General features: G+C 45.9%; 2 protein-coding genes across 3 annotated transcripts in view; both read left to right on the forward strand.

Moving 5' to 3' along the window:
* Positions 1-20,737: 20,737 nt before the first annotated feature.
* Positions 20,738-27,596, forward strand: part of LOC139009350 (legumain) — a 34,116-nt gene continuing 27,257 nt past the window's right edge. The window contains exon 1 of one of the 2 annotated variants that reach the window (XM_070413615.1): positions 20,738-20,849. The gene's annotated coding sequence lies outside the window, so the exon portion shown is untranslated. Of the gene's footprint in view, positions 20,850-20,917; positions 21,015-27,596 lie in introns of those variants that run through there. The other variant, XM_070413623.1, reaches the window with a different exon arrangement.
* LOC139009341 (G-patch domain and KOW motifs-containing protein-like) lies at positions 21,495-24,759 on the forward strand. Its single transcript, XM_070413603.1, has one exon. It carries the CDS (start codon positions 22,494-22,496, stop codon positions 23,919-23,921), a length of 1,428 nt encoding a protein of 475 aa, XP_070269704.1. The 5' UTR covers positions 21,495-22,493; the 3' UTR covers positions 23,922-24,759.

Below are 27,596 nucleotides of genomic sequence, written 5' to 3' on the forward strand. Positions count from 1 at the left end.
TTTTTTTTTTGTAAGTAACATAATTTTTTTGAAACTTTAAACACCCTAGGAGGCTGAATGCCCTCCCACGTCTTCACGGTCCTGCCCCTCAAGTGCCTGAGACCCCACCTTTATGTCACCAGCCCAGCCGCTGCAGGCATCCTCTAGGGATTTTGTGATTCTCATTAAAAGATTCCTGTGTTCCTGCAGCTCTGGGTTCTGTGATTCCACTTCCTTGCTGAACAAATTTGAAGAATGAAATTGTGAGCCTCATTCTGCATTTTTACCTACCAGCAGCAGGGGGCACTCCGTACTTAAAAATACATGTATGCATGTCTACTATCTCTGAATTGACAAGTGAAACCAGCATTGCTGTATCCTTTTGTTTACAGAGCACAGAACGTAATATTTCCATGAGTCGATCCTGGATGATGCCTATTCCCATACCTGTTTGGAAGTTCCTACAAATGCATCAAGCCGATTCTGGTGGTTCCCATGTTTTCTGGAATGCTAAATTGTTCCCAGAAAATAGTTCCTTTGCCTCTGAGCCCCTGATGAAGCTTCCTAGGCCCCCATCCACCCCACGTTCTCAGGCTGTCTTTGCTTTTGCTAAGAGTCTCCAGCCACCATATGACCCCACGTTGGCAGCTGGGCTGGGTGGAGAAAAGCTTTGTGCTGTCCTGGAAACAGCACATGCTGGTATCAGCAAACAGCCTGCTGTGCCTTGCTTGGGCTTAATAGATAGCTCCCTTTCTCTCTCAGGGCCTCAGTTTCCCCATCTGTTCAACGGGTTGTTAGTGAATTTTAAGGTGTAAGTGAATGCCACAGAATTCTTTCTTTAAAGGACATCTGTCTATATCCCATGTGTAAAATAAATCAAAGTAGAGCAGTGCTATTGGATGAATGAGGATGAAGAGAGTGGGAACTGGAAGAGGGTATGCAGAGCCCCACCCAATTGCTCCCCACCCCCACCAAGAAGCTCCTGAGGAACCCAGAGAGTTTTAAATGCCTTGACACTCAGCATCAGTGTTTTTTAAGAGTCTCTTCTTAGCCTGGCCGGTGTGGCTCAGTGGTTGAGTGCTGACCTATGAACCAGGAGGTCCCAGTTCAATTCCCGGTCAGGGCATGTGCCTGGGTTGCGGGCTCAATCCCCACTGTGGGGCATGCAGGAGGCTGCTGACCAATGATTCTCTCTCATAATTGATGTTTCTACCTCTCTCTCTCCTTTTCCCTTCCTCTCTGAAATCAATAAAATTATATTTTTTTTTAAAAAAAGGAATCTCCCATCTCTGAGATGCTGGGATTCTCCGGAAGGCTGGACCAGATTTGGTGCAGAGAAGGGACCTATATCTTATCTTTTTTGTGACATATGCCCCTTTGCAGAATTGTGTTTTTAAATGCATAAAATAATATACATGGGATGACAAAGGAACTATATTTAAAAAGATATTGAAATAGGGTTATATAATATTTTTAAATTTTGTGATTAAATAATCCATATATATGTTTATTAATACATTAAATGACGATGTATAAAATTAAACCCAGCCTCCTTACTCTGGCTCACAAGGCCCTGCAGTATCTGGCCCAGGCCTCTCTTTCAAGTTCCATCTTAAACAGATTCCCTCGTATGCAAACATTCCAGCCATCCCAACCTTGGGAACATTGGCCTTGATGTTCCCACTGCCTGGAAATTTCCTTTCCACCTGCCCCCTGGTTCCCCACCACCAACAATCCCATGTCTAATGCCTGGTCCCTCCCCACCCTTCAGTCTTAGTATAAAAGTCTCCCCTCCAAGGCCTTCCCTGGCCATCCTGAATAAACTAGGTTCTATCCTTCTCCGCATGGTACCCCACTCAATACAGTTTTATTTTGTATAATTATAATTATGGAAATTTATGATAATTTGCATGGCAAGTATATGTTGTTATTTATGTACTTAGTGTCCACCTCCCCTCCACAAATGCATGGACCACATCTGTCTCTGTTTCCCTATTTCATACTTCTCACCTAGGACAGGGCCTTCTACATGCCAGGTGCTTACCTAGTTGTTAAATGAATACATGCAGTGGGCCCACCCTGTGGATAAGAGTTGCTAATTCCGTGAAATAGGTAGATACCTCAGAAAGAATCTATTGCATATGTAAGCATCCCGCACAAAACCTGGCACACAGGTGCTTCATAAATGGCAGGCATGATTTTTGTGTCCCTCTGAGTTTTCCCCTGCATGTCCTTCTGCTCATTCTTCTCTATCCAAAGTCCCAACTCCATCCGAGATGAATGCATGGGCCTCCGGGCCCTCCCATCCAGCCTGCCTGTCCCACAAGGCCAATCTGCTGCTTTCCTCCCCAAAGTCACCTCAAGAAGCTTCCCTACTTAGCTTTCAAGGACTCCAGGACCATTGAGGTGGGCCATTCTATTCCGCAGAAATTCTGGAGGCATGCCTGGCCTGCACGCAGTCAGATTACTGGTGGAGTTCCTCCCGCCTGAGAGGAGAGGGAGTCTCCATGCCCCTCAGAGGAGATTTCATCTTTGCAGTTGGGTGTGACTTTGGTGGAGTGGCCAAGGGGCAGGGCTAGAGCAGCCCGTTGCCTCAGGAGCCAGGAAGCTGAGAAGGAAGTAAGAGTCTCAGGAATGAGGGATGGTGAGTGGGTTCTCCCTGGTCCCAGGGGGAAAAGGGCGGAGAGGACAGATGTCTGAGTCATGTGACAGGGTTCCAGAAGGGCCACTGCCAAAGTCATTGCCCTGTAAATTGACAGCTAATTGTGGTTTGGGGATACAGTGCCTGCAAGTGGGGTAGCTGAAGGGCCTGTACTCCCACATAGCAGGCGGCCAAATAAACATGTGCTTGCTTCAGTCTGTATTCCTCCCGTCTGGCCTGTTCCCCCCTAACCAGGGGGCTGAGGCAGCCGAGCAGGGACTCGGTGCTCTGCTTCACCTCGCTAGGGTTGTTTCCCAGCATTTGGACAGCTGTAGGGTGGGACCGCACCCCTAGGGTGACCTTTCCTCCCTGCCATATCTCTGGTCATGTGGTTTAGACCCCCTGACCTTTCCCCCTTAGAAAGAACATCCAGGCCTCAGTTGTGTTTCAGCTCCAGGCCCAGAAAAGCAGCAAAAACGGGACCAGCTGCACTGAATAATGACCCCCTGCCCTGGCACCGACCAATCAGTGGAGGCCCGGACCCCGAAAGGACACCCCTGGAAAGCTGCTGGATATTCCATTGAGATCTCCCCCTGGGACCTCCCCTAAAACCTCCTCCCTTAACACCCTTAGGATGGAGGACCAGGGTGCTCTCCCTCCGGGGAGCACGCCCTGCCTTTCCGTCCCCCTCGCACTTCCCCCCAGGTGTGTCACCTTTACCTGCCTCACTTCTAAGCTCCAAGGGCCTTCCTTTGCCTCTATAACTTGTTTCCTCAGCCCATTTCTTCTACAAGTTACTTCTTCTTCCTCTGTGACTTTCTAAAGAAACATTTTCTTATAGTTTGAGTCTTGGGTCTGAATTCTTTCCTAGACAGAACTCAAGTACCCAGGTTGCTGAACCCAGGTCTGGTCTCACCCCGCTGGCCAGTTTCAAATCTGGCAGGTTTCTCGCCACAGACAACACAAGTACAGTTATTCTTTATCTGAAGACCTAGGGACTTTCGGCCATTAAATGTTAAGAATCCCCTTTCTTCCTATTTCTAATGGTATTTTCATTTTCCTTCAAACTTTCACGGTCAGCCTCCCTTAAGCTTCTTTTATCTCCTGGAGGCCCTTCAGGCTTCGGTTAGCACAGTCCTCAAAGTCCTTCCGGTGTCTGCATGCTCTCCCTCTGGGCAGCACAGCGGTGCCTTTCCCTTGCACCTCTTGTTCCGCCAGACACATTACCTTTGCCTTCCTTTCTCCTAAGCTCCAAGGGCCCTCCTTTTGCTTCTGTAACTTGTTTCCTGAGCCTACGAAGCCCAGCTGGCTCACTGTGTAACCGAAGCCGGATTCTGCTGCCTGCTGCAGTGCAGCCAAACTCCGGAGACAGGTGCTGTGCGGGGCTGACCAGCAGCCCCCGAACATCGGATGATGAACAGATTACTCCGACACAGTTTCACTGTGGGGGAGAGGGCTAAGGGGCTTACCAGGCTCTAGGGTCCAAGCAGCCTCGATTGCCTGCCTCATTGGGCTTTTATTGTAATTTTTATCTTTAGAGACAATCAGTGGGGTGAGTAATCTTGGGAGGACACATGTTTACATTGTCCTCTAGGCAAGGGCGTTCAGGGATTAAGCATAAGGATTCTAGTAAACACCCGGGGGTCTGCACATGCTCAGACTTGTTTGGAAAGGTCAAGGAATAATGAGGGGCGCCGCCTTCAGACACTCCCCTAAGTCAGAATTCCGATAAACAGGGCAGGTGGCCTTCCACACACTTCCCTTTTATGAGAATGTCCTCCTTACAAACTTTCCAACCAAGTCTTTTGTGCTCCCCAACAGTACTGGCAAAAGGAAAGAGGTTTATTGGAGTGCTGGCGTCCCAAAGAGATGGGGCACTCTTCCCAATCCTCAAAAACCCTCCTCCCCTTCGAAGAGCAGGCCAGGGTTTTTATCAAGGAGGAGAGTGAAAACAGAACAGAGACCAGGGGGAGGGATGTGGGCAATCGATCTTTTCTGGAAGAAGAGAGAAGGGGGGTCGGGGGAGGAGAGACTGAGGGAGTGTTGCTTCTCAAGGTTTCCTCTTCCCCTTTTGCTGAATTTGTAGTTTGACCACGGACACCTGTGGATCTTCACAGATGTGCCAGGCATTCCCTTCTCCCCAAAGCAGCTTTCTTTTAAGCTGTAAAAAAGAAGCTAGATAAGAAAGAATAACACAGGGTTTTAATTACACATTCTTAAGATATCAGAGGTTGGCTGCAGCCTTAAAACAAACAGAGCACATAATCTTTTTATCGCTTAATTGGAATGTTAATTTGTAGTTACAATTTCTATTACCTTGGTAACTTTCTAAATAAACTTTCTCTTACCAGGAGCAGTTTGCCTAGGCAGTTCTGGTTCAGCTTCTCTGGTGAGGGCCTCTGATGACCTGGGGTTTTTCTTGTTTGTTTTTGTTTTTAGTCTGACTGCTTCTTTATCGTCCACTTGGTGCAAGGCACACAGTTACCCAGTGTCAGGAAGGCTGGAGTGTGGCTTGGGTAGTAAAGAGCAGGGGGCTCTCTCAACTTCCTTTTTGGTGTTGTGCTGCTTTGATATGAAAGAACCCAGCTGCCCGCCCAGCATGGCGCAGGGGTTGAGAGTCAACCTATGAACAAGGAGGCCATTGTGTCCTAGTGGCATGGCAGCTGGCTTCCCCCCAGGCCTAGGTGAGTCACCTGGAGAGCAAACCTGAAGGAAGCCCTCACACTCAGATTGTACAAATGCAAGGTCAGCACCTGCGATTAAATGTCACCCTAAATCAGTGATGGTGAACCTATGACACCCGTGTCAGAGGTGACACTCGAACTCATTTTTTTGGTTGATTTTTCTTTGTTAAATGGCATTTAAATATCTTCTCTACACTAATAAAAGAGAAACATGGTAATTAGCGTACGACCGCTACCCTTTTCATTGGCTAATCAGTGAGTATATGCAAATTAACTGTCAGCCAAGATGGCGGCTGGCAGCCAGGCAGCTGGAAGCAAACATGAGGCTTGCTTGCTGCAGTGAAGGAGGACTCCAACGTTCCCTGCCTCACTTGCCGGCCTCTGAGCTACAACTCTAAGCAACTATCTACCATGTTGCAAATAAGAAGATAAACAAAACCCCAGAAACCGGCTTTCATTCAGCCGGGCTTTAGCAACATTGTATCGATGTTTTCAGCGGCGAGGCCTCAGAGCTAAAGCTGGCCCAGAATAAAAAAAAAAAAAAACAAGGAGCAGTTGGAAGCTTCAGTCACTCGCTTCCGGAAAACAGCCCTCAGCCCCTCACCCAGACTGGCCAGGCACCCCAGTGGGGACCCCCACCCTGATCCAGGACACCCTTCAGGGCAAACCAGCCGGCTCCCACCCGTGCACCAGGCCTCTATTCTAAATAGTAAAAGGGTAATATGCCTCCCAGCACCGGGATCAGCGCGGGATCAGCGTGACGGGGGCAGCGCCCAAACCCCCTGATCGTCCTGTGGCTCTGTGTGTTACAGGAGGCGGATCCACAACCTCCCTATCCGCCCTGCTCTGTTCGTGACAGGGGAAGGCGCCCCAACCCCCTGATCAGCCCTGCTCTGTGCCTGATAGGGGGGAGCTCCCCAACCCCCTGATTGCCCTGCGGCTCTGTGTTTGACACGGTGCAGCGCACCAATCCCCTGATCGGCCCTGCTCTGTGTGTGACAGGGTAGAGCCATAACCTCTTCATCGGCCCTGCCCCGAGTGTGACAGTGGCGGCGCCCCAACCCCCTGATCGGCCCTGCTCTGTGGGTGATAGAGGGTGGTGCCCCAACCCCCCTCCACGGGCTTTGCTCTGTGTGTGACAGGGTAGAGCCATAACCTCCCCATTGGCCCTGCCCTGAGTGTGACAGGGTGCAGCGCCCCAACCCCCTTATCCGCCCTGCTCTGTGTGTGACAGGGGGTGGTGCCCCAACTCCCCTATCGACCCTACTCTGTGAGTGACAGCGGGGAGCTCCTCAACCCCCTGATCGGCCCTGCTCTGTGCGTGACAGGGTACGGAGCCCCAACACCCCTGATGGTCCCTGCTCTGTGTGTGACAGGGGGTGGCGGCGAAACCTCTCCATCGACCCTGCCTTGAGTGTGACAGGGGGCGGTGCCCCAACCCCCCAATTGGCCCTACCCTGAGCGTGACTGAGGGTGGCATTGCAACCTCCCAATCTGCCCTGCTCTGTGCATGATGGGGCGGTGCCCCAACTCCCCAATTGGCCCTGCTCTGAGCCTGACCAGGGGCTGCACTTAGGAATTGGGCCTGCCCTCTGCCACCCAGGAGCAGGCCTAAGCCAGCAGGTCATTATCTCCCGAGGGGTCCCAAACTTCGAGAGGGCACAGGCCGGGCTGGGGGACCCCCCCCCCCCCCGCCCCGAGTGCACAAATTTTTGTGCACCAGGCCTCTAGTATAAAATAAATAACAAAAATACAAGTCTTTGTTTTACTATGGTTGCAAATATCAAAATATTTCTATATGTGACAAGGCACCAGAGTTAAGTTAGGGTTTTTCAAAATGCTGACACACCGAGCTCAAAAGGTTCGTCATCACTGCCCTAAATTCTGTGTCATTGATGCCCTGCCTACCTCAGTCTAGTCTCAGCCTTGTCCCCCACAGCGAGCAATGCAAGAAACCAATGAGGAAGCCAGGATATCTTTTCTGGGTCACCCTGGAAGCCAGAAGTCACCACGTCCACCAATTCAATGTGGGAGAAGAATATATGAGGACTGTGGGTACCAGAGATGAGATGCAATAATGTGTGGGATTTGCTATGAAGTAGTAATCAGGACTGAGGGGACTTTGTGAGAGTGCAAATCAAACCAGACTGACCACCAGCTGATCAATGTTGAGTGTGGTTGATCGGTACGTGGAGGTCCATTACACTGTGCTGTCTGCTCTAGCAAATGTTTGAGATTTTCCACAATAAAAAGTTAAAACAAAACAAAAAAGATGATGTGATATAGGTGGGGGTTTTCCTGCTCAGCCAGAGTGGAGCAACTGCTGGTCCCAAGCCAAGTTCACCTTTTTCCTGATGCTGCACAGAGTATTTGGTGACCAGTTGCCTCGTTGGTCAGAATTAGCTGAAAACTAACATGATAACTTTTATCAAAAATAATTTGAAAGGAAAAATAGGTCCATAGTTTACCTAGGGCTCACTCTTGCAGAAGTATCTATATGGAATAATAACGTTTATTTTAAAAATTTACAGCTGTAAAACAATATTATGTAATTTAAAAAGACTTAATTTTTTGCTTGGGTGGAGATGGAAGAGGGCATAGAGGGGATAAATAGTGATAGAAAAATAAAATTAAATTAAAGAATACTTTATTATTTTTTAAGGGAAACATGAGGGGATTTTTATTGATTTTTTTTTTTTTTTTTTAGAGAGAGAGAAAGGAAGGGAGAGAGATATAGAGATAGAAACATTGATGAGAGAGAAACATCATTAAGCAGCTGCCTCCTGCATGCCCCCTACCGTGGATTGAGCCCGAAACCTGGGCATGTGCCCTGACCAGGAATCCAACCAGTGACCTCTGGGTTCATAGGTTGATGCTCAATCACTGAACTACACCAGCTGGGCAATACTTTCTTATTATTTTATATTTTTATTGATTTCAGAGAGGAAGGGAGAGATAGAAACATCAATGAGGAGAGATAATCATTGATCGCTGTCTCCTGCACTTCCCCAACCAGGGACCAAGCCTGCAACCGGGGCATGTGCCATGACCAAGAATGGAAAGGTGACCTCCTGGTTCATAGATTGACTCTCAACCACTGAGCTACACTGGCAGGGCAATAGTTTATTTTCTTAGGGTAAGTTTTAGGTTTGCAACAAAATTGAGAGGAAGGTATAGAGATTTCCCCTATACTCCCTGCCCCCACACACATATAGCCTCCCTCAATATCATACACCAGAACAGTACCTTTTTTTTTTTTTTAACCATGGAAGAACTGCTGGGGTCCTGCCCCAGCAGGTCCAGGGGACCCCAAAGGTGTGGACGGAGTCGGCGAAGAAGGAATGACACGGAGACAGCCTTCAGTTGATCAGCAGCCTGGTCAGGACCTCTAGTCAGGATCTCCAGCCAAAGTTCTGGTCAGGATCTCCAGCCAAGTTCTGGTTAGGTTCTCCAGTGAAGTTCTGTAGCCAGGTTCTGTCCAGGATCTTTTGCCGTGTTCTCTCCCTAGGTTCTCTCTCTAGGTTCTGTGTCCAGGTTCTGTCCCTAGGTTCTGTCTCTAGGTTCTGTGTCTAGGTTCTGTCTTGGATCTCCAGCCTAGTCCTGTCTCTAGGTTCTGTCTTCTGTTGTCTTGTTACATCTGTATTTATCCCAGTTGATTCCAATCCTATCAATCTCTATTCCAAAGGTTAGGGCGTTTCTTATCTCCATTCCAGGGAGTAAAGATTATGTAGCTTAAACATGATTAACTACCCACCTGGCACTTAGTTAAGGGGTTTTATCTCCTCCCTAACTTCAGGGAAAAATCCCTACCTGGGGAAACAATCTTTCTCAGAGAGGTGACCTTGGTTAAAACACATAGCACCAAGAAGGGGAGCAAACATATCAAGAACAGTATGCCACATATGCCAGGTCCCTTGAAACATATGCTGTGCAGATGTTTCTTCTCTGCAGCGACTGTGTCAAGCAGCAAGGATGCACCGGCTCCCAGCAAAGAACCTACATTGACACATCATAATCACCCAAAGTCCATAGTTTACCGAGGGCTCACTCTTGGTGCTGTACATTCTATGAGTTTAGGCACAAGTGCATATGAAATATCCATCATAATAATGTCACACAGAGTATTTTTACTGCCCTAAAATCCTCTGTACCCTGCTTATTCATCACCTCACCCTCACCCCTGGCAAACACTGAGACTTTTGCCTTTTTCAGAATGTTACATAGTTGGAATCCTACAGTATCCAGGCTTTTCAAATGGGCTTCTTTCACTTAGTAATAAGTGAAAATGTCTTTCATTCTTTTCATTGTACCATGTAATTTTTATAGATGTATAATTGCATATTGAGATTATAAAGGTTTACAGTAATAATTAACATTAATTTATAACAGTGGTTACTTCTGAGTGGAGGATGTAGGGTCAGAGGAGCCTTCATATATAAGTTATTTTTGTTTGTTTGTTTTAAATATATATTTTTATTTATTTCAGAGAGGAAGGGAGAGAGAGAAGCATCAATGATGAGAGAGAATCATTGATTGGCTGCCTCCTGCATGCCCCCTACTGGGGATCAAGCCTGCAACCCGGGCATGTGCCCTTGGTTGGAATTGAACCTGGGACCCTTCAGTCTGCAGGCGGATGCTCTGTACTGAGCCAAACTGGCTAGAGAAATATATAAGCTGTTTTTTAAGGGTCAGAAACAAATATGATAAAGCTGGATGGTTGGTATATGGGCATTTGTTATTCTATAGTCTTATGTTTAAAATATTTCATAATTTAAAAAAATAAAATAAAAACCAAAAAAGTAATATTTCATAATTGTAAATTATATCTAAAAAAGCAAGAATACCTACTGCTATTCAACCTTGTACTAAAAGTCTCAACCGATGTAATAAAGCAAGAAAAAATATTTTAATTGGCAAATGACTCAAACACTGCCACAGTGCCTGAAATAAGAGATCTTTAAGGGGACTTAGGTAAAGGATCTTTTTTTTTTAAAATTAAATTTCTTTTGGCTCTCTCTCTCTCTCTCTCTCTCTCTCTCTTTTTAAATAACATAAGAGCATTTGTTCAAGGGTAGGAATAATATGAAGAAGACACCAGAGCTCCTTCCTTGAATGATATACGGGAAGGTAAGAGGCCCTGAAAGTTTAATAGTATAAACTTAAGAGGACGAGTATTAGATACATTCATACACTCTGCATAACTTTCCATTGATTCAGGGCCTCATGTATAAAAGTATGACGTTGTTTGGGAACCTTTTATTGAATACAAGTAGAGGCCCAGTGCATGAAATTAGTGCACAGGTAGGGTCCCTAGCAGCTGCCGGCCAGAGCCTTCATTCATTCTGCGCCGCCCCCTGGCAGTCACCACACATCATAGCGAACAATCGAACTCCTGGTAGGTCAAACTCCCAAGGGACACTTTGCATATTAGGCATATATATATATATATATATATATATATATATATATGCTCCGTTAGCCAATTTACTGCTTCCTGTTTTGATTCTTTTATTTCCTAAGTCAGCAGTCTCACTTTGAACCAAGTGCTTTGTTGTAGAGAAAGAATGAAAAAGAGGAACTCTTTCTCATGTTAACTATTTTTCTTTTGAAATGACATCCATGTCCATGTGTTTTCCTGAACGTCACAAGCCAGCTTTACTCTGCAATTCAGCTTTGGTTTGGGGAAGTCATGGGTTCTGGGATATCAGCCAAAGATAATAATGGCTTTTGGCAACATATTTTCATGCTCATTGAGGGCTGGAGATGTGACAAGAGATAATACTGATAGTATTTCTTTGATTTACTGAACCTGAAATTGAAAAATAAGTTTTATTTAGGAGAGGGAGTATAAGAAAATGATTCGGCAAGTGATTTTCAGGGAATGACCTGAGATCAGCCAGACTCAGCCCAAAGTCTTAGATTCTTTCACCTGTAGCAACATCTAGAGACGCACTGGGGCTGGAAATCAGATGAGCTGTATTCAAGTCCTGCTTGGTGGCTAACTTGCTGTATGATTCACAAGTCATGTTTCCTTCAGTATCTTGATTTCTTTATTGACAAAATTATTCCAGTTCTAAAATTCTGCATCCAAAGTTAGAAAGGGACTTCATTAAATCTAGAAAGAAGCTTCCCAGAAGTTGGAACAAGAGGGTCTCTGGTCAACTCTCATGCATTCATTTGGTATTGAGCCAACATTTGCAAAGTGCTTACACATCGTGGAGGTTGTTAATGTACTAAGCAGTGACTACTGAGCAAAATGTGATGGAGAGACCCAGGTCTGTCAAGAGCATTTTGGTGGAGTGCCAGGGTTTTCCTCAGTAGGCACTTGGGCAAAGCCCTCTTGAAGGTAATTCTCCAGGTAGGGGACTTTCTTGAAATCTTTAGCTTGAGCTCCAGGGGAAACCTGGTCTTAAGGACAGGGAGAGGGTGAGGAAGCTTCAATGGCCCAGGTCCAGCTTGAGGGCCCACTGGTAGTCATGTGCTCTTGATTACCTGCTTCAACAATGAATAAATAAAATGTGGTACATTCTAACAATAAAACATTACTGGGCCATAAAAAAGAATGAAGCACTGATACATGATATAACATGGATAACCTTGAAAATATGTTAAAGGAAAGAAGCCAGACACAAAGGCCCATAATGCATGATTATATACAGTATATGAAATGTCCAGGAAAAGCAGGTTTATAGAAATGGAAAGTAGATTTGTGGTTGCCTGGGCCTGATGGGTGGGAACCAATAGTGATAGCAAGTGGGTATAAGAGATCTTTTGGGTTTGGTGGAAATGTTCTAAGATTCGATTGTGGGGATGGTTGTTCAACTCTGCACACTGACTATAAATTATTGAATTGTATACTTCAAATGAATGAATTGCATGCTAAATAGATCGTATCTCAATAAAGCTGTTTTTTAAAATGAGAAAGAGCCACTGCACATTATGTTGAAGTAAAGTTGCTAACCCCTTTCCTTAACAAGGGCCATCTTTTATTCTGAGGATACTTAATTCCTACTATTTTTTTCTTTCCCCAGTTAATACGTCCTTTTCTTCTGGAAATCAAGTGACAGAAAATGGAAGCAATAGTAATTTTTTAAAAAATCATTCTTCTCCAGTGAGTAGAAAGCAAACATCCTGTGCCAGTTCTTGAAAATTTGTGAAAACTGAACTGATCTGTGAAGTCCCAAGAGTTTGGGAAGCCATAGACCAGCTGATCTGTTCAACTGGGAAGAGGTCTTAAGGATCGATGAGCTCAACCCTCTCGTTTTCAAGATGAGAAAAAAGTGGAAATTCTGGGTAGTTCATTCTGTTCCCATCCTCACTGCTGCCTCCAAGGTGCCTTCTGATTCCAGGAATCCAAGAACTCTTTATCTACCTAACTGTGCGCACTAAGGCATGACATTCTGGGCAGGTCAAAATGTTAAGAGGCTTTGCCTGGCCCACATGGCTCAGTGGTTGAGTATCGACCCGTCAGGGCACTTGCCCGGACTGAGGACTCGATCCTGTTGGGGCCATGCAGGAAGCAGCCAATCAAAGATTCTCTCTCATCATTGATGCTTCTCTCTCTCTCTCTCCCTCTCCCCTTCTCTGAAATCAATAAAAATATATTTTTTAAAACGTTAAGAGGCTTCACTCCCGACACAGCTCTAGGGAAATGCTTGGTTCCCCGGAGCTGAGTTAATCTGGTTAAGTCACTGACTTTGACCCGCCCACACCTTCACATGACAGTCAGAGGCTATGCAGTGCATCTGTCAAGTGACTAAGAAGTGCTTACTGGCCTAAAGGAAGAGATGTTGACTGTATTGGTAACTAAGGCTTCTTCCCCAAGACTCAGCAACGGGACATGTGATGTGTAACCCTGGGGCTGGACTCCAACCTTGCATTCTCGGTTTCACTCAGCTGCTGAAAATACACCATGTTAAAGTGCCTTGTCCCCCAAGGGTCAAGGAACTCGGGGAATGCAAAGATTAATTAGGCGTGTCTGTCTTATTCACACCCAGTCTTTTTTTTTTTTTAAATATATTTTATTGATTTTTTACAGAGAGGAAGGGAGAGAGAGAGAGAGTTAGAAATGTCGGTGAGAGAGAAACATCGATCAGCTGCCTCCTGCACATCTCCTACTGGGGATGTGCCCGCCACCCAGGTACATGCCCTTGACCGGAATCGAACCTGGGACCTTTCAGTCCACAGGCCGACGCTCTCTCCACTGAGCCAAACCGGTTTCGGCCACACCCAGTCTTGATCCAGAAGCGATTGAGAGAATGATAATGAAGTTATCTAAATATGGAAGTCATGTTCTGATCCTAAACCCAACTTTTATTTAAAATGTCTATAGAAAATATTCAACTACATTTTTTATACTTCTTAGCTCTTTAGTACAAAAATAACTTTATTGAAATATAATTCATATAATATAAAATTCACTCTTTTAAAGTGTACAGTTGAGCCCTAGCTAGTTTGGCTCAGTGGATAGAGCGTCGGCCTGTGGGCTGAAGGGTCCCAGGTTCGATTCCAGTCAAGGGCATGTACCTGGGTTGCGGGCACATCCCCAGTAAGGAGTGTGCAGGAGGCAGCTGATCGATGTTTCTCTCTCATCGATGTTTCTAACTTTCTATCCCTCTCCCTTCCTCTCTGTAAAAAATAAATAAAATATATTAAAAAAAATAAAAATAAATTTCTTAAAAAAAAATAAAGTATACAGTTGAGTGGTTTCTAGTATATTCATAGTTGTGCATCCATCACCACTATGTAATTTTAGGATATTTTCATCACCACCATTCCCCCTCCCCCCCAAAAAAGAGAAACTGTATCTGTCAGCAGTCATTCTGTCAGTCTCTGGCAATCACTAACTGCCAAGAGCCTGACATCCTGGGCTGAGAAAGCCCTGTCCCGGGACTCTCCTTTTTCCTGTATTGGCCCCTCTGACCCTTGTGTCAAGAGGAACCCTCTTCTTACAATCTAATTGCCCACAGCTGTTGCCTGAGTTCTCTGTTAATGCTGAGGTCACGGTGGCTGGTACCATAGATCTGTCTCTCGCCCAATGGAGTGAGCTGGGTTCTCTCTGGAGAAGAAACCTGGGTTCCCCAAGATATGTGATCAATGCCGGGACCCCGCCAGCAGGCGAGGGGATCCAAAGGCAGTTGCTGGGCATGGAGGCCAGAGGGACATAGACTACCAAGGAGACAGAACTGAACCTCACATTACCCTGCTTGGCCCCGGAGCTTGGCTGGTTAGTCAAAGACGGGTAAGATTCCTCAGGGAGGAACAACCTAAGACAGGCACAGTCACAGAGGGGCCAGTAGGAGAGAACTTGGGGTTCAACAGAGGTGGGGCACAGATCCTCACCCCCCCAATGGTGCAGGGGCTTGAACACTTGCCCCTTCTGAAGAAGGTCTCCTTCCCCCATGGCTGCTTCTCGCTTCCCATGTCCAGCCCAGATAGGGACCCAGATAACGAATAGAGACTTGGCCCAGCTCAGATCGGGAACAGAAAGAGACTTGGTCCAGCTGAGATCAGTACCTAGATAAGAGACCTGGCTGACAGCAGCTTCCCTTTCATTACAACAGGACTTGTCTCCCATTTCTACCTTGGACCACAGGGAAAGGGGCAGCTGAAAGAAAGGGCTGGAGCAGGATGCTGCCTTCTTCCCTTTCTTCTTCCTCTTTTTTCTGAACGCTTCCATGCCTTGTAGTTCTTTTGCTTTCTTTTCTTTTTCTTTCTACTACCCTCCATCCTCCATAACAGCTGACCCAGAGAACACAGCTTGCTCCTCCTTGGACGCCGACGCCACCATCAAGCACGGCCCTGATGGACCCTTTGCAGCCCTTCAACTCGCTGACATGTCGGGAAGCCCGTCGCCAGTGATGCCACCCGCTAGCCAGACCAACAAAGACAATCAAACCAACAACTTGAGGACAGCTGAAATCTCTTGACTGAAGAGGCCGGCAACCTCCTAAGGAACGGGGCTCCTTGTGCACTTCATCCACTATGTTTATAGCTATGCTTATTGTCATTGCTTGCCAGTCTTCTTCCAAGTCTTAAACAGCCCAATCTGAGAGGTGGCCACTGATTTGCATGCGCTATCATTTAAAAAATAAAAAAGGGGGAATTTGCCGGGAGCCGGTCCATCCTTGCTGCTTGACACAGTCGCTGCAGGAAAGAAACATCTGCACAGCATATGTTTCAAGGGACCTGGCACATATAGCATATTGTTCTTAATATGTTTGCTCTCTTTAGCGCCATGTGTTTTAACCAAGGTCACCTCTCCGAGAAAGGTTGTTTCCCCAGGTGGGGATCTTTCCCTGAGGTTAGGGAGGGGATACAACACCTTAATTAAGTACCAGGCGGGTAGTTAAGCTACATAATCTTTACTCCCTGGAATGGAGATAAGAAACGCCCTACCCTTTGTAATAGAAATTGACAGGATTAAAATCGGCTGGTATAAATACGAATGTAACAAGACAATAAACATCAGATCCTCATCAGATCCTCATCAGATCCTGATCAGTTCCTAACCAGAACTCCGACCAGAACTTTGGCTGGAGATCCTGGATAGAGGTCCTGACTAGGCTGCTGATCAACTGAAGGCTGTCTTCGTGTCATTCCTTCTTCGCCGACTCCGTCCACACCTTTGGGGACCCCTGGACCCGCTGGGATTGGACCCCAGCAACTAACCACTTTTTTATGAATTTGCCCAATGGACATTTCATGTAAATGGAATGATACAAATATGACCTTTGTAATAACTCCTTTCACTTATCGTAATATTTTCAAGGTTCATCCATGTTGAGTAAAACACTTTTTAAAAATATAAATAAATCAAGAGACTGAGAAGACACACCACGACTGGGGAAAAAAAATATTTGCAAGAGATAGATCTGATAAAAAATTATTATCCAAAATATACAGAGAATCCTTAAAACTAAAAAATACAGGGCACATACATACATTGTGGGTTTGATCCACAGCCCGGGAGCATACAGAAGGCAACCGATCAATGTTTCCCTCTCACATCAATGTGTTTCTCTCTCTCCCTTCCTCTCTTTCTAAAAGCAATAAAAACATATCCTCAGATGAGGATCAAAGATTTTTTTTTAAATGAGCAAAAGACCTGAACAGACATCACATCCAAGAAGATACAGAGATGGCAAGTAAGCATATGAAAAGATGTCCAACATCGTATGTCATTAGATAATGGCAAATTAAAACAACAATGAGACCACTACACACCTCTTAGAATGGTCCAAATCCAAAACACTGATGACACCAAATGCTGGCAAAGATGTAGAATAAGAAGCCTCGTTCATTGCTGGAGAGAATGCAAAATGGTACAGGTATAACCACTTTGGAAGATAGTTTGGCACTTTCTTACAAAAGTAAACACTCTTACCATATGATACAGCAACTATGCTCCTTGGTGTTTACCCAAGTGAGTTGAAAACTATGTCCATACAAAATCTGTACATGGATGTTTATAGTAGCTTTATTCATAATTGCCAAAACTTGGAAACTTGAAGATGTCCTTCAGTAGATGGTTGGATAAATAAACTGCAGTACATCCAGACAATGGAATATTATTCAGGGCAAGAAAGATATGAACTATCAAGTCATGAAAAGACATGGGAGAAACGTAAATGCATATCACTAAGTGAAAGAAGCCGATCTGAAAAGGCTGCATACTGTAGGATTCCAACTATAGTTATATGACTTTCTGGAAAAGGCAAAACTATGGAGACAGTAAAAAGATCAGTGGTTGCCAGGGGCTGGGTGGGGGAGGAAGGGGTGAATAGGTGGAGTACGGAGGATTTTTTGGGGCAGTGAAACTACTCCGTATGATACTTAATGATGGATACATGTCATTATACATTGGTCCAAATCCATAAAATGTACAACACCAAGAGTGAACCCTTGTAAACTATGGACGCTGGGTGATGATGATGTGTGAATGTAGGCTCATTGATTATAATAAATGTACCACTTTAGTGCAAGATGTTGAGGCTGTGTGCATGTGGGCTGTGTTGTGGGGGGGGGGGGGGCAGCAATATGGGAAATCTCTGTACTTTCTTTTATATATATATATATATATATATATATATATATTATTGATTTTTCACAGAGAGGAAGGGAGAGGGATAGAGAGAAACATCGATCAGCTGCCTCCTGCACACCTCCCATCGGGGATGTGCCCGCAACCAACGTACATGCCCTTGGCCGGAATCGAACCTGGGACCTTTCAGTCCGCAGGCCGACACTCTATCCACTGAGCAAACCAGTTAGGGCTGTACTTTCTGCTCAATTTTGCTGTGAACCTAACACTGCTCTAGAAAATATTGTCTAATAAAAAAAGGTAAATAGCCTGGCCCCAGTGGCTCAATGGTTGAGTGTTGACCTATGAACCAGGAGGTCACCGGCAGGGCACATGCCCAGGTTGCAAGCTTAATCCTCAGTAGGGGCATGCAGGAGGCAGGCAACCAATGATTCTCTCATCATTGATGTTTCCATCTCTCTCTCCCTCTTCCTTCCTCTCTGAAATCAATAAAAAAATTTTAAAATGTATATGTATATATTTACATATATATACTAATATACATATATACACATATACGTATGTAATATATACATATTACATATGTATATACATATATACATATGCAATACATATATACACAAATACACATATGTATATATGTGTATATACATATGTAATATATACATATATGTATTTACATATGTATTTACATATACGTATATACATATATATGTATTTCTCCCACCCCATAACAAAGAAACAGAATTTCCGGAGGATGAGGCCCAGAAATCAGGATTTTAAAAAGATTCCCAGGTGATTCTAATGTGCAGCCAAGGTTGAGAACCGCTGTCCTAGGGGAAAATCGTAATAGAATACTCAGCAGTTTTCCAGATGTGTCCTTTCAGGGTCAGCGTCTGCACTGGTTGCTTAGCCGGCACCAGGGCAGGGGGTCATTATCCGATGCAGCTGGTCCTGAGGTCAGCTGTGGCTGGTTTTGTTGCTTTTCTGAGCCTGGAGCTGAAATACAACTGAGGCCTAGATGTTACCTCTAGGGAGGAAAGGTCACCCTGGGGACAAGGTCCCACCGTACAATTGTCCGTTGCTAGGTGCCCGGGACTTTCCACTTTGATGCCCTTGGGTACCTGGCCCATTGTCCTTGCTTGGCTCATGTCTGTCTAACTGCCTACCACAGATGGTAAGAAAATTAATTATCCAAAATTTCATCAGTTGATGTAAAAAATTAATAGTAAGCTTCTAAGTCTTGTTTCAAGATGCACTGTATTCCATGAAAGGAATGTCCTGAAAAATTTTAAATGAACAAGCCACAGATTGCAGTGAAATAAAAAGGGATTCTGATCATTTAAAAACAAAACAGTGACTTTGAGGAATCGTGAACAAACAAGTGTATAAAGTGAGATAGCAAAGCCAGGGAAAGGCGAGAGTGTGATGGGGTGTGGGCTATCTTGTGTTCTCTGAGGAGGAGAGTCATGTGGCCAGGAGCCAGCTGCGTGACTGGAAGGGAGAGAGCATTCCAGGAAGAGGAAACTGCACATGTCAGGGCCAGGGTGCCGTTGGCTGGAGTGGAGTGAGTCATGTGGCAGGAAAAGAGGTGATGGATGGGCATCGGCAGGAGTCAGGTGATGTGAGCTGGGTAGAATTTTACTCTGGGGAGAAGGGAGTGCTTTTTGAGCTGGAAGCCATCATGAAACGTTTTGGAAATAGACAGTGGTGATGGTCACCCAAGAATGTGAATGCAATTAATGTCCCTTGAACTACCCACATCAAAATGGTTAAAATGGCAAATTTTATGTTGGATATATTTTACTACAGTAAAAAAATAATTAAAAAGAGAAAAAAGAACAAGTAGTGCTTGGTCAGAATAAAAACAAAGGTGTTGGGGGCCAGAGGGAACAGCATCATTAAATGTCCAGGGGAAGGGAGGTTATGAGACATTTTATTTTTATTTATTTATTTATTTTTATTATGAGACATTTAAACAAAATCATCTGCAGGAGGCCTACAGGAAGCTGCTGGGATGCTGGCCAGGCCCAGTCTTCTTCTTTTTTTTTTTAATCTCGGTGCTGGTAACCTGGGTGTGTTCACTCTGAGATTTATTGAGCTACAGCTCTAGGGAGAAGCATACCCTGGAACCTTCATTTTAAGGGGTTTCAAAGGCAAGGCATTTAGGGTAGGATCTCAATTGAATATTTGTCAGCTTTATGCTGATATACCACAATGAGATTTATTCTCTTAACTTCATTTGTCCTTGGGTGTGGCTGGCAAATGGCACTAATTGGATTTCTGCTATCTGTCTCCCTGAGTAGGGTACTTGAAGCTATTTACCATTTTTTTTCCCCCAATTCTCACCTGAGGATATGTTTCTATTGATTTTAAAGAGAGAGAGAGAAACATCAATGTGAGAGACAAACATTGCTCGGTTACCTCCCTTACACACCCCCACTGGGGATCCCACCTGCAACCTGGGTATGTGCCCTAACCAGGAATCGAACCTTCAGGGTGCACCGGAAGATATTCCAACCTACTGAGCCACACCCACCATGGCCAAACCATTTACTCTTAAGTGTCCTTGGTTTAGGGAATATAGGATTTACTAGATGGCTACAAACTGGTGTTTAACTGTCTATTTCCCTCTTTCACTTGTCCTGGAATACTAGCCTGTCTCATTCGGATTGTTGTAGAGATCAAATGAATTAATTCATGAAATGAAACAATTAAGGACAGGCTTCAGTCAAGTGTCAGCTATTGACTGCATGATAAGTGTTGGGTACTAGCCCAAGCCCCGAGGGTTCTCAGTCAATTGTCCCCACCACAAGCAAACTGGACTTGTTTTTAAACAAGTACTGCAATGGACGTATAACATGTTTTTAAAAAATTTAGCGGATTAGATGTAAAGAACTAGTAGGCTTTTTAAAGCGAATCATGACCGGAGAAACATCCCATCCAGCAACTAGAAGGGCTCTCTGAGGAGCTGTACAAAATGGGAGGTTTTTACAGGAAGAAGTTTGGGGCAAGGGCACTATAGTGAAAGAAAATAATGGAGTAATGTTGGGCCGGAGCATCTTTTCTCTGTGGGAAGAGAAGAGGAACGGGTTAAAATGCTCTGCGTGCTAGTTTTGATCCTTTGAAGGACATGTCTGGAACCACTAAGCCTCTGGTTCCCCCAAATCCCGGGACTTCAGATCCTAGCTTATCCGGCACTCATCTCCACTAGCTCCTGGACCTCTGGGCACTTAGGCCCGGTGCATGCTGGGACTTGTAGTCCCGTCCCTCTAGCTCACAGGCCTTGCCCCCACCTCCCATTGGCTTTCCCTGAAGCCCCGCCCCGAAGTTCCACCTATCAGCGTGGCGCAGTCGGCCCTCAAAAAGGAGACGGAGGTCACAGCACTGCAATCACTGCAAGGCGAACCTCCGGAGCTGCTGGTCTGAGGCTGCGCGTCACGAGAGGTTCCCACGGTCCTGCTGTTGCTACCGCCGTCGCCGCTGCGGTCCGCCGCCGCCGGTAACTTCCGGGGCCGGGGCCAGGGCCGCGCGTCTGCCGAGGCTCTGTGCCTCCCGGCTAGGATTTTCAGACCCCCTCCTCCCCCTCCCCGGCCCTTTCAGAGTAATCGCTTCTCACCCTGCGAAGGAGAATTTCTGGAAACGAGGAATCCCTGGGGAAAACCCCGTGAGCTCTGAGCCCGCCATCCTGTGGGGATGTGGGTGGGGGTGGAGGTGGGGGGTCGTCGTGGGCGTGGTGGGCTCTCTGTTGCGCGTGCTCAGCCTGAGCCCAGGCTCCACCTCCAAGAGCCGGGAGGGACCGGCTGGGGGAGGGGAGAGGGCGTTTGCTGAGGTTCCGCAGCCCGCGAAGGCTGGGCAGGGTCGGGGGCTCGGGACCTTTGCCATCCAGGGACAGTGCAGGCTGCTGGTGCTTTTAATGTGGAGGATTGCACCCGTTCCCAGCCAGTTCGCTGTAGCCTCAGGGGAAGGGCTGCCAAGGACAACAAAAATGCCCAAAGCTCCCGGGAAGCTCTGGTTCTCTGAGGCCTGACCTGGTGGGAATTGCAGGGAGATTCACGTCAACCACGGAACTGAAAGTTAGCTGGACGTGGTCCCCTGCCCCTAGCAGGATTGAGGTTATACCTCCTACACGGGTTCCATGGTGAGAACTGTAGATTCTGGGGGCTGGGAGAAGGAACTTTGTGTCAGGGGTTTCTTTTTATGGGTGAAACAGAAATGTCCACGGTTTGAGACTTTCCCTGTGGTATGTAGTGAGTGGAGGAGCCCAACTTTCTTTACTGTGAGGCTGCATTAGTCAGCCAACAGGTGTGGAGCCTTACTGAGCTTTTCGAGCTGGGATTATTTGGTAAAGGGGAACCGACCCAGTGTTACAGGGGCAGCACTAACCCGGGAAGCGGTAGAACTTTGCTGAGAAGGGGTGTTTGGGTGGAGTTTGAGGAGGACGCAGGAGCTGCTGGGATGGAGAAGACTTGTTTTCACCTGGAAAACAGCATGGGGAAGGCGTGGAAAGAGCACCGATTTGGGAGGTGGAATCCTGGAGCCTGACGGAGCAAGAGGTTTCCTGTGGGCGGTGGGTTTCTTGAGCCATGAGAGGAGAGAAGTACATCTAGCAGGGCCTCCTGTGCTGCTCTGAGAGATTTGGATTTTGTTCTGAAAGCTGAATTCGGTAGATGCGTATCTTAGATACCCTGTTGTGTAGAAAAGCGTTGGACAGTGAGCAACTACCCTCGGGAGCTCATTGCAGTAATTCCCAGGAGAATTGCTGAGGGTTTTAAAGAGTGGCTGGCAGTGGGAAGGGAGCGGAGAGAAGAGGAGAGTTGTGAATTGGTATGGAGATGGAATACACCACACCCAGTATTGTTCAGTAAGAATGTATTGAAGAGGACTCTGTTCCTGGAATTTTCCAACCTATGACTATCTGTTAAGGAAAGGCCCAGCATTTTTTTTTTAAACTGCAGATGTTGCTTTGTAGATGGTAATCGAATCCCAGTTTATGGTGGGGAAATGGTCACATGTATCAAAGGTGTTGAGATCAGAATGATTAAACATACTGGACTCTTGTAACCCAGTAGATGCAAATTAAACCCATACTTAGATCACTTTCTATCCATCAGATTAGAAATAATAAAGTTTGAGGAGGAGCAAGATGGGAGACGCTGAAGAGGGTGCTTTTCGGCAGGCAGGACCCTCCACTGCCCCAATTTCGTTCAGCTTCATTCGCACGGCTGCCCGGAGACGGCTGGCAGACCCGGGAGATGGCCTGGGTGCGGCTCCCAAAGAGAAGGGTTTCTTGATTGTGGAAGGAAGGAAATTGCAGAGTGTTAATCCCTCAGAAGCCCCCAGGGAACCCGTCGTCCCTTTGATTCAAAATGGCCCTGGAAGACTGCCACCAACCCAGGCTCCTGGCCCATCTGCTGAGGCCATGGTGGGTGGGGTGCTGTCCCAGGCTGTGAAGGAGCTCGTGGAGGAATCCGAGAAGTCTCTCGGGGAGAAAGAGAATGAGGGTGTTGACCCCATACTCCCTATCTCCATGATCCAGAACAGATGCATACCCAGCGAGGAAGGGGCAGACAGCAAACCCTGGGCCGAGATAGTACCCAAAGAGGCAGATTACGAGGCAGTCCCTGTGGAGGCCTATGGGCTGGCCATGTTGCAGGGCATGGGCTGGAAACCTGGCCAGGGCATCGGCCGCACCTTCAGTGAAGTGGTGAAGCCCCGTATCAACACACCGAGGCCTAAAAGGTTAGGGCTAGGCACCAGCCTGATTGAGCTCCAGGCCCTGGCCCCCACCAGCCCCCTCCACCTGCTGAGGCCAGATGAGGAACACGAGAAAGATAAGGAAGACCAGCCTCAAGGACTGGCACCTGGAAGAGCTGTGGTGGTGCTTGCTGGCCCTCACCGAGGCCTCTATGGTAAGGTGGAAGGCCTCGATCCTGACAATGTTCAGGCCGTTGTTCGTTTGGCCGTGGAGAACCGCATGGTGACTGTGCAGGAGTACTTCCTCAGGACTGTTTCCCAGCAGGAATTTGACAAGAACTCCTTGGATCTCAGCCAGGTGAGCAAAACTTCTCCAGGGGGAACAGCCTTGTCCCGGAAGGCCTTCCAGGATCCAGACCTCCCCGCCCAACGGGGAGCGGAAGAGAGGAAGAGGAAACACCTTCCAGGCCGACAAGAGGAGCTGACACCCAAGAGGGAGAAAGCAGCTTCCAGGAGGCAGCACTGGTTGCACAGGGACCTGCATGTGCGGTTCGTGGACAAACTGCACAAGTATTATAACACCAAGATGACAATTGAAGATGTCTTCAGTCCAGATACTTGTATATGTCAGACAGATGAAGGCCAGGTCCTGGAAGGCGTCAGGGAAGACATGCTGGAGACCCTTGTCCCCAAGGTCCAGGGCAGCCGAGTGATGGTGGTGCTGGGGCCACAGGCTGGAAGGGTGGGCCATCTGCTGCGCTGGGACAGAGAGCAGAGCCAGGCCGTGGTTCACCTGCGGAGAGAGAACCGGCTGGTGGAGCTGCACTATGATGCTGTCTGCGAGTACGTGGGTCCCCGTGACTCAGACGAAGACTGACCCATGGATTCACTCCATTCCCCAGGCAGTTCCCAGTTCTGTCCTGTGAAAAGCCTGTCTTTGTGAAGGTGGGGAGGTCATTGTTCCGTCCTGCACGTGCAGCCCTGGACGCAGCCCTGGATGGAAAAAAATAGACCAGAAGAGAGGCTAGAAGCAAACCTAGTATTTACCAGCATTAATATAAAATAAAAACCATTTTTAAAAAATGATAAAGTTTGGTACTATCAAGAGATGTTAGGTATTTGAAGAAAGGATTTACTACGAGTGGAAGTGAACCTTCAAACACTATAGCTACTAGCAAAATGGGTATATCTTAAGACTCAATGGTTCTACTTATAGAAAGTAGCCTAGAGAAACAGACATTTGTATACAAGAAGAGTATTAGGATGTTTATGGGAACATTTATAATGGTAAAAAAAGATCGAAATAGACTCAATGTCCATTAGTAGGGGACTGTTTATAAAGTGGATATATATTTTTCTAAAAGTATAATATATTGATTGGAAAGAAAATGCTAGCTTCCTATAATGGTTACCTTGTGGTGTGGAGAGAATGGGACAGCACATGGGGAAAATTTCATCTTTAATGTTTTGTTTGTTTTATGGGGAAAGAGACTTAATAGATTTACAAAATACTAGCTGTTGATGGCCTTTGATAGGTAATAAGATGTTTTGTGTTATATTTTGTTTATTTCTGAGGTTCAGTATCTACCCTTCAATTTCTTGCAATATGAATTGGAACAAATTTTAACTTAATATGTAGCTATAAAAGTCATTTGGGGAAAAGACTGTAAACTACAATGATACCAGGTTTCAAAATGGAAATTCAAGTGTTAAATAAGCAGAGAAAATAAAAATTTTGAAAAACCATTAACCATTGGCCAATCTTACTTTGCTAGATTTCTAAATTTTTCTTACCATTAGTAGATTTAAAAATGAATTTTGCCCTATTTGGGTGGTTCAGTTGGTCAGTGTCTTCCTGTACATCAAAAGGTTGCAGGTTCAATTCCTGAGCAGGGCACATGCCTAGATTGCAGGTTCAGTCCCTTGCGTGCTGGTATGGGAGGCAACGGATCAGTGTTTAAGCTCTCATATCCATGTTTCTCTCTCCTTCTTCCTTCCTCCCTCTTTAAAATCAATACAAACATATCCTTAGGTGAGGATTAAAAAAATGAATTCTTTACTATTCTGATGTACGATTAGTTGCTTATGCCTTTGTAATGTTAAAATATAATTTATCAAGAAAAAGGTAAAGTCCATCACTCCATACAAATATAAAAATGAGCAAGTGAGTTAAAGATTATATTTAACTCATTCATGAGGAAACTTGTAGGTCAGAAAATAGTGAAATGAATGTGCAGATGGAGGCAAAACTGGCTTATTTCTGCAGTGGGAGAAGTCAGTCGATCCTCCACTTGATAGAATTAATTTGAATGTCTTTGGATAGGAATTATTTGCATTGTTATCCAAAGTTTATAGAGGTGTAAGAAAAACTCCAGTAGAATTTTTAGATATTAGATACCCTAGAACAGCGGTTCTCAACCTGTGGGTCGCAACCCCTTTGGGGGTCGAACGACCCTTTCACAGGGTTCGCCTAAGACCATCGGAAAACACATATATAATTACATATTGTTTTTGTGATTAATCACTATGCTTTAATTATGTTCAATTTGTAACAATGAAAATACATCCTGCATATCAGATATTTACATTACGATTCATAACAGTAGCAAAATTACAGTTATGAAGTAGCAACGAAAATAATTTTATGGTTGGGTCACAACATGAGGAACTGTATTTAAAGGGTCGCAGCATTAGGAAGGTTGAGAACCACTGCCCTAGAAGGACATGCTCTGATAGAATCTAATTTGCTCCTGGATCAGAAATTTTCCCTGTAGGGAAAATAAATTATTAACCTGAACAAAATACTTTTTTCATTTGAGAGTTCAGATGAGATCTAGTTGGATTTTAACCCAAGTCTTTAAACAGGAAATAAAAGGATCTGAATAGTCTCTGCCTAATTCAGTTCTACCATCTCATTTCATAGATGGATAATAAAGGACCAGAGAGGCCCTCAGATCTCCCCTGAGTTAGTAGTTATAAGTCCTGTGTTAAACAGAAATTGCATCGGACACTTGTTAAAAACAGCAAGACGGGTTTTTACTATATTTCAGCTGTTTCATTAGGGGAGAGAGACTCTGGTATAGAACTGAGCTTAACTCTGAAGACAGGACAGCTGGGACTTAAGGGTCAGTGGAGGAAAATTACTAAGAGGAAACTTGATTAGTTATCAAAGGTGGGAGATTCTCACAGTGTTTCTGCTGAAATGGCTCAGCAGGCCAAGGCTTAGCTGGGAAGAGGGCTGAGAGGAGCTTGATTCAAGTTTGGTCAAGGGGAGGTCTTGTGTCTCTTGCATGTTGTCAGCGAGTACCACTTCCGTGATTTCATTGTAAACTTCTGGAGAGCAGAGTAGGATCAAAGACCTTCAGGTTGGAAGGAAGGCTCTTTTCAGATGTCCTTGTCTAGCTTGGCTTTGATGGTTCGCTGTTTCTAACCCAGAGCCAGTAGCAAATCACATCTGGCAGTGAGAGGATATAGCCAGTCGATGGTGGTTAAGGTGTGGGCTTTGGTGTCAGACCTGGGTTTGAACTTGACTCTGCTAGATAGATGGTCATGTGACCATGGCCTTATTTCTTATATTGTTGGTGATAATTTATATCAAATGGGCACTCTGCCCCAAACCTCCCAAATGGATCGAACCCCACTTGATGGTCGGCTCCAGAAGTCAAGCAGAATCCCTCCATTGAATCACTGACCTAGTGTAGCCTGGTAACTGAAGGCGTTCCCAGGACCAAGTGGGAAGAGCAGAGGTTTCATCCCTGGAGGGTTGTGAAATCCTTCGTAAAGGCTTGTGCGTTGACCTTAGCCTTGTGTGGATCAGGGTGTCTTTGATCGCCCACGCGTGCCTTAGAATAGCCGGGTGAAGAGCACGGTGGGTGTCCTCCTGGGGGAAGCACGGAGGCCCGCTCTGTGCTTGGGCTCCAGGTGTGGGGTGTAGTGTCCCCATCTTGGTTACAGGGCCTCCCAGACATTTACATAAACAACTTTTATGACACGCCAGGTGATGTAGTGGAAAAAGCAGTCTTTGGAGTCAGATCTTTATCATTTACCAGCAGCGCCACTTGCCAGTAAGTTTCTCTACCTCTGAGCTTGTTTTCTCCAGCGTCTGAAGGGAGTAGTGAGATTGGCCCACGGCTGCTGCGAGGCTTGTGTGAAGTGCCTTGCACATTACACGGCTCAGAGCAGACAGCCACGGTATCCCACTCTCCCAGCCTGTGCTTGGGGGGACTTGCTCCTCCTCCCTGGTTAGAATATCAATTGTCTGTTCCTTTTCTCCCCACAGATGTCCAGCAGATTAAACGCATATCCCCTAACAGTACACCTTGGAGATCTTTCCGCTCTTGGCACATTGAGATCTGCCTTAATCTTTTTAAAGGCTTCACGGTACCCCCTTATAAAGCATGTCCCATAATGATTTAACTAGACAGTCCCTGTAGATCAGCGGTTCTCAACCTGTGGGTCGCGACCCCTTTGAGGTCGAACGACCCTTTCACAGGGGTTGCCTAAGACCATCGGAAAACACATATATAATTACATATTGTTTTTGTGATTAATC

Source organism: Myotis yumanensis, unplaced genomic scaffold (assembly GCF_028538775.1).
Source record: "Myotis yumanensis isolate MYYU_CA2020_CCGP unplaced genomic scaffold, mMyoYum1.0.hap1 SCAF_1, whole genome shotgun sequence".
Classification (NCBI taxonomy): Eukaryota; Metazoa; Chordata; class Mammalia; order Chiroptera; family Vespertilionidae; genus Myotis; species Myotis yumanensis.

Coding starts and splice junctions, on each gene's coding strand:
- LOC139009341 (XM_070413603.1), top strand. CDS start 22,494: ATGGGAGACGCTGAAGAGGGTGCTTTTCGGCAGGCAGGACCCTCCACT.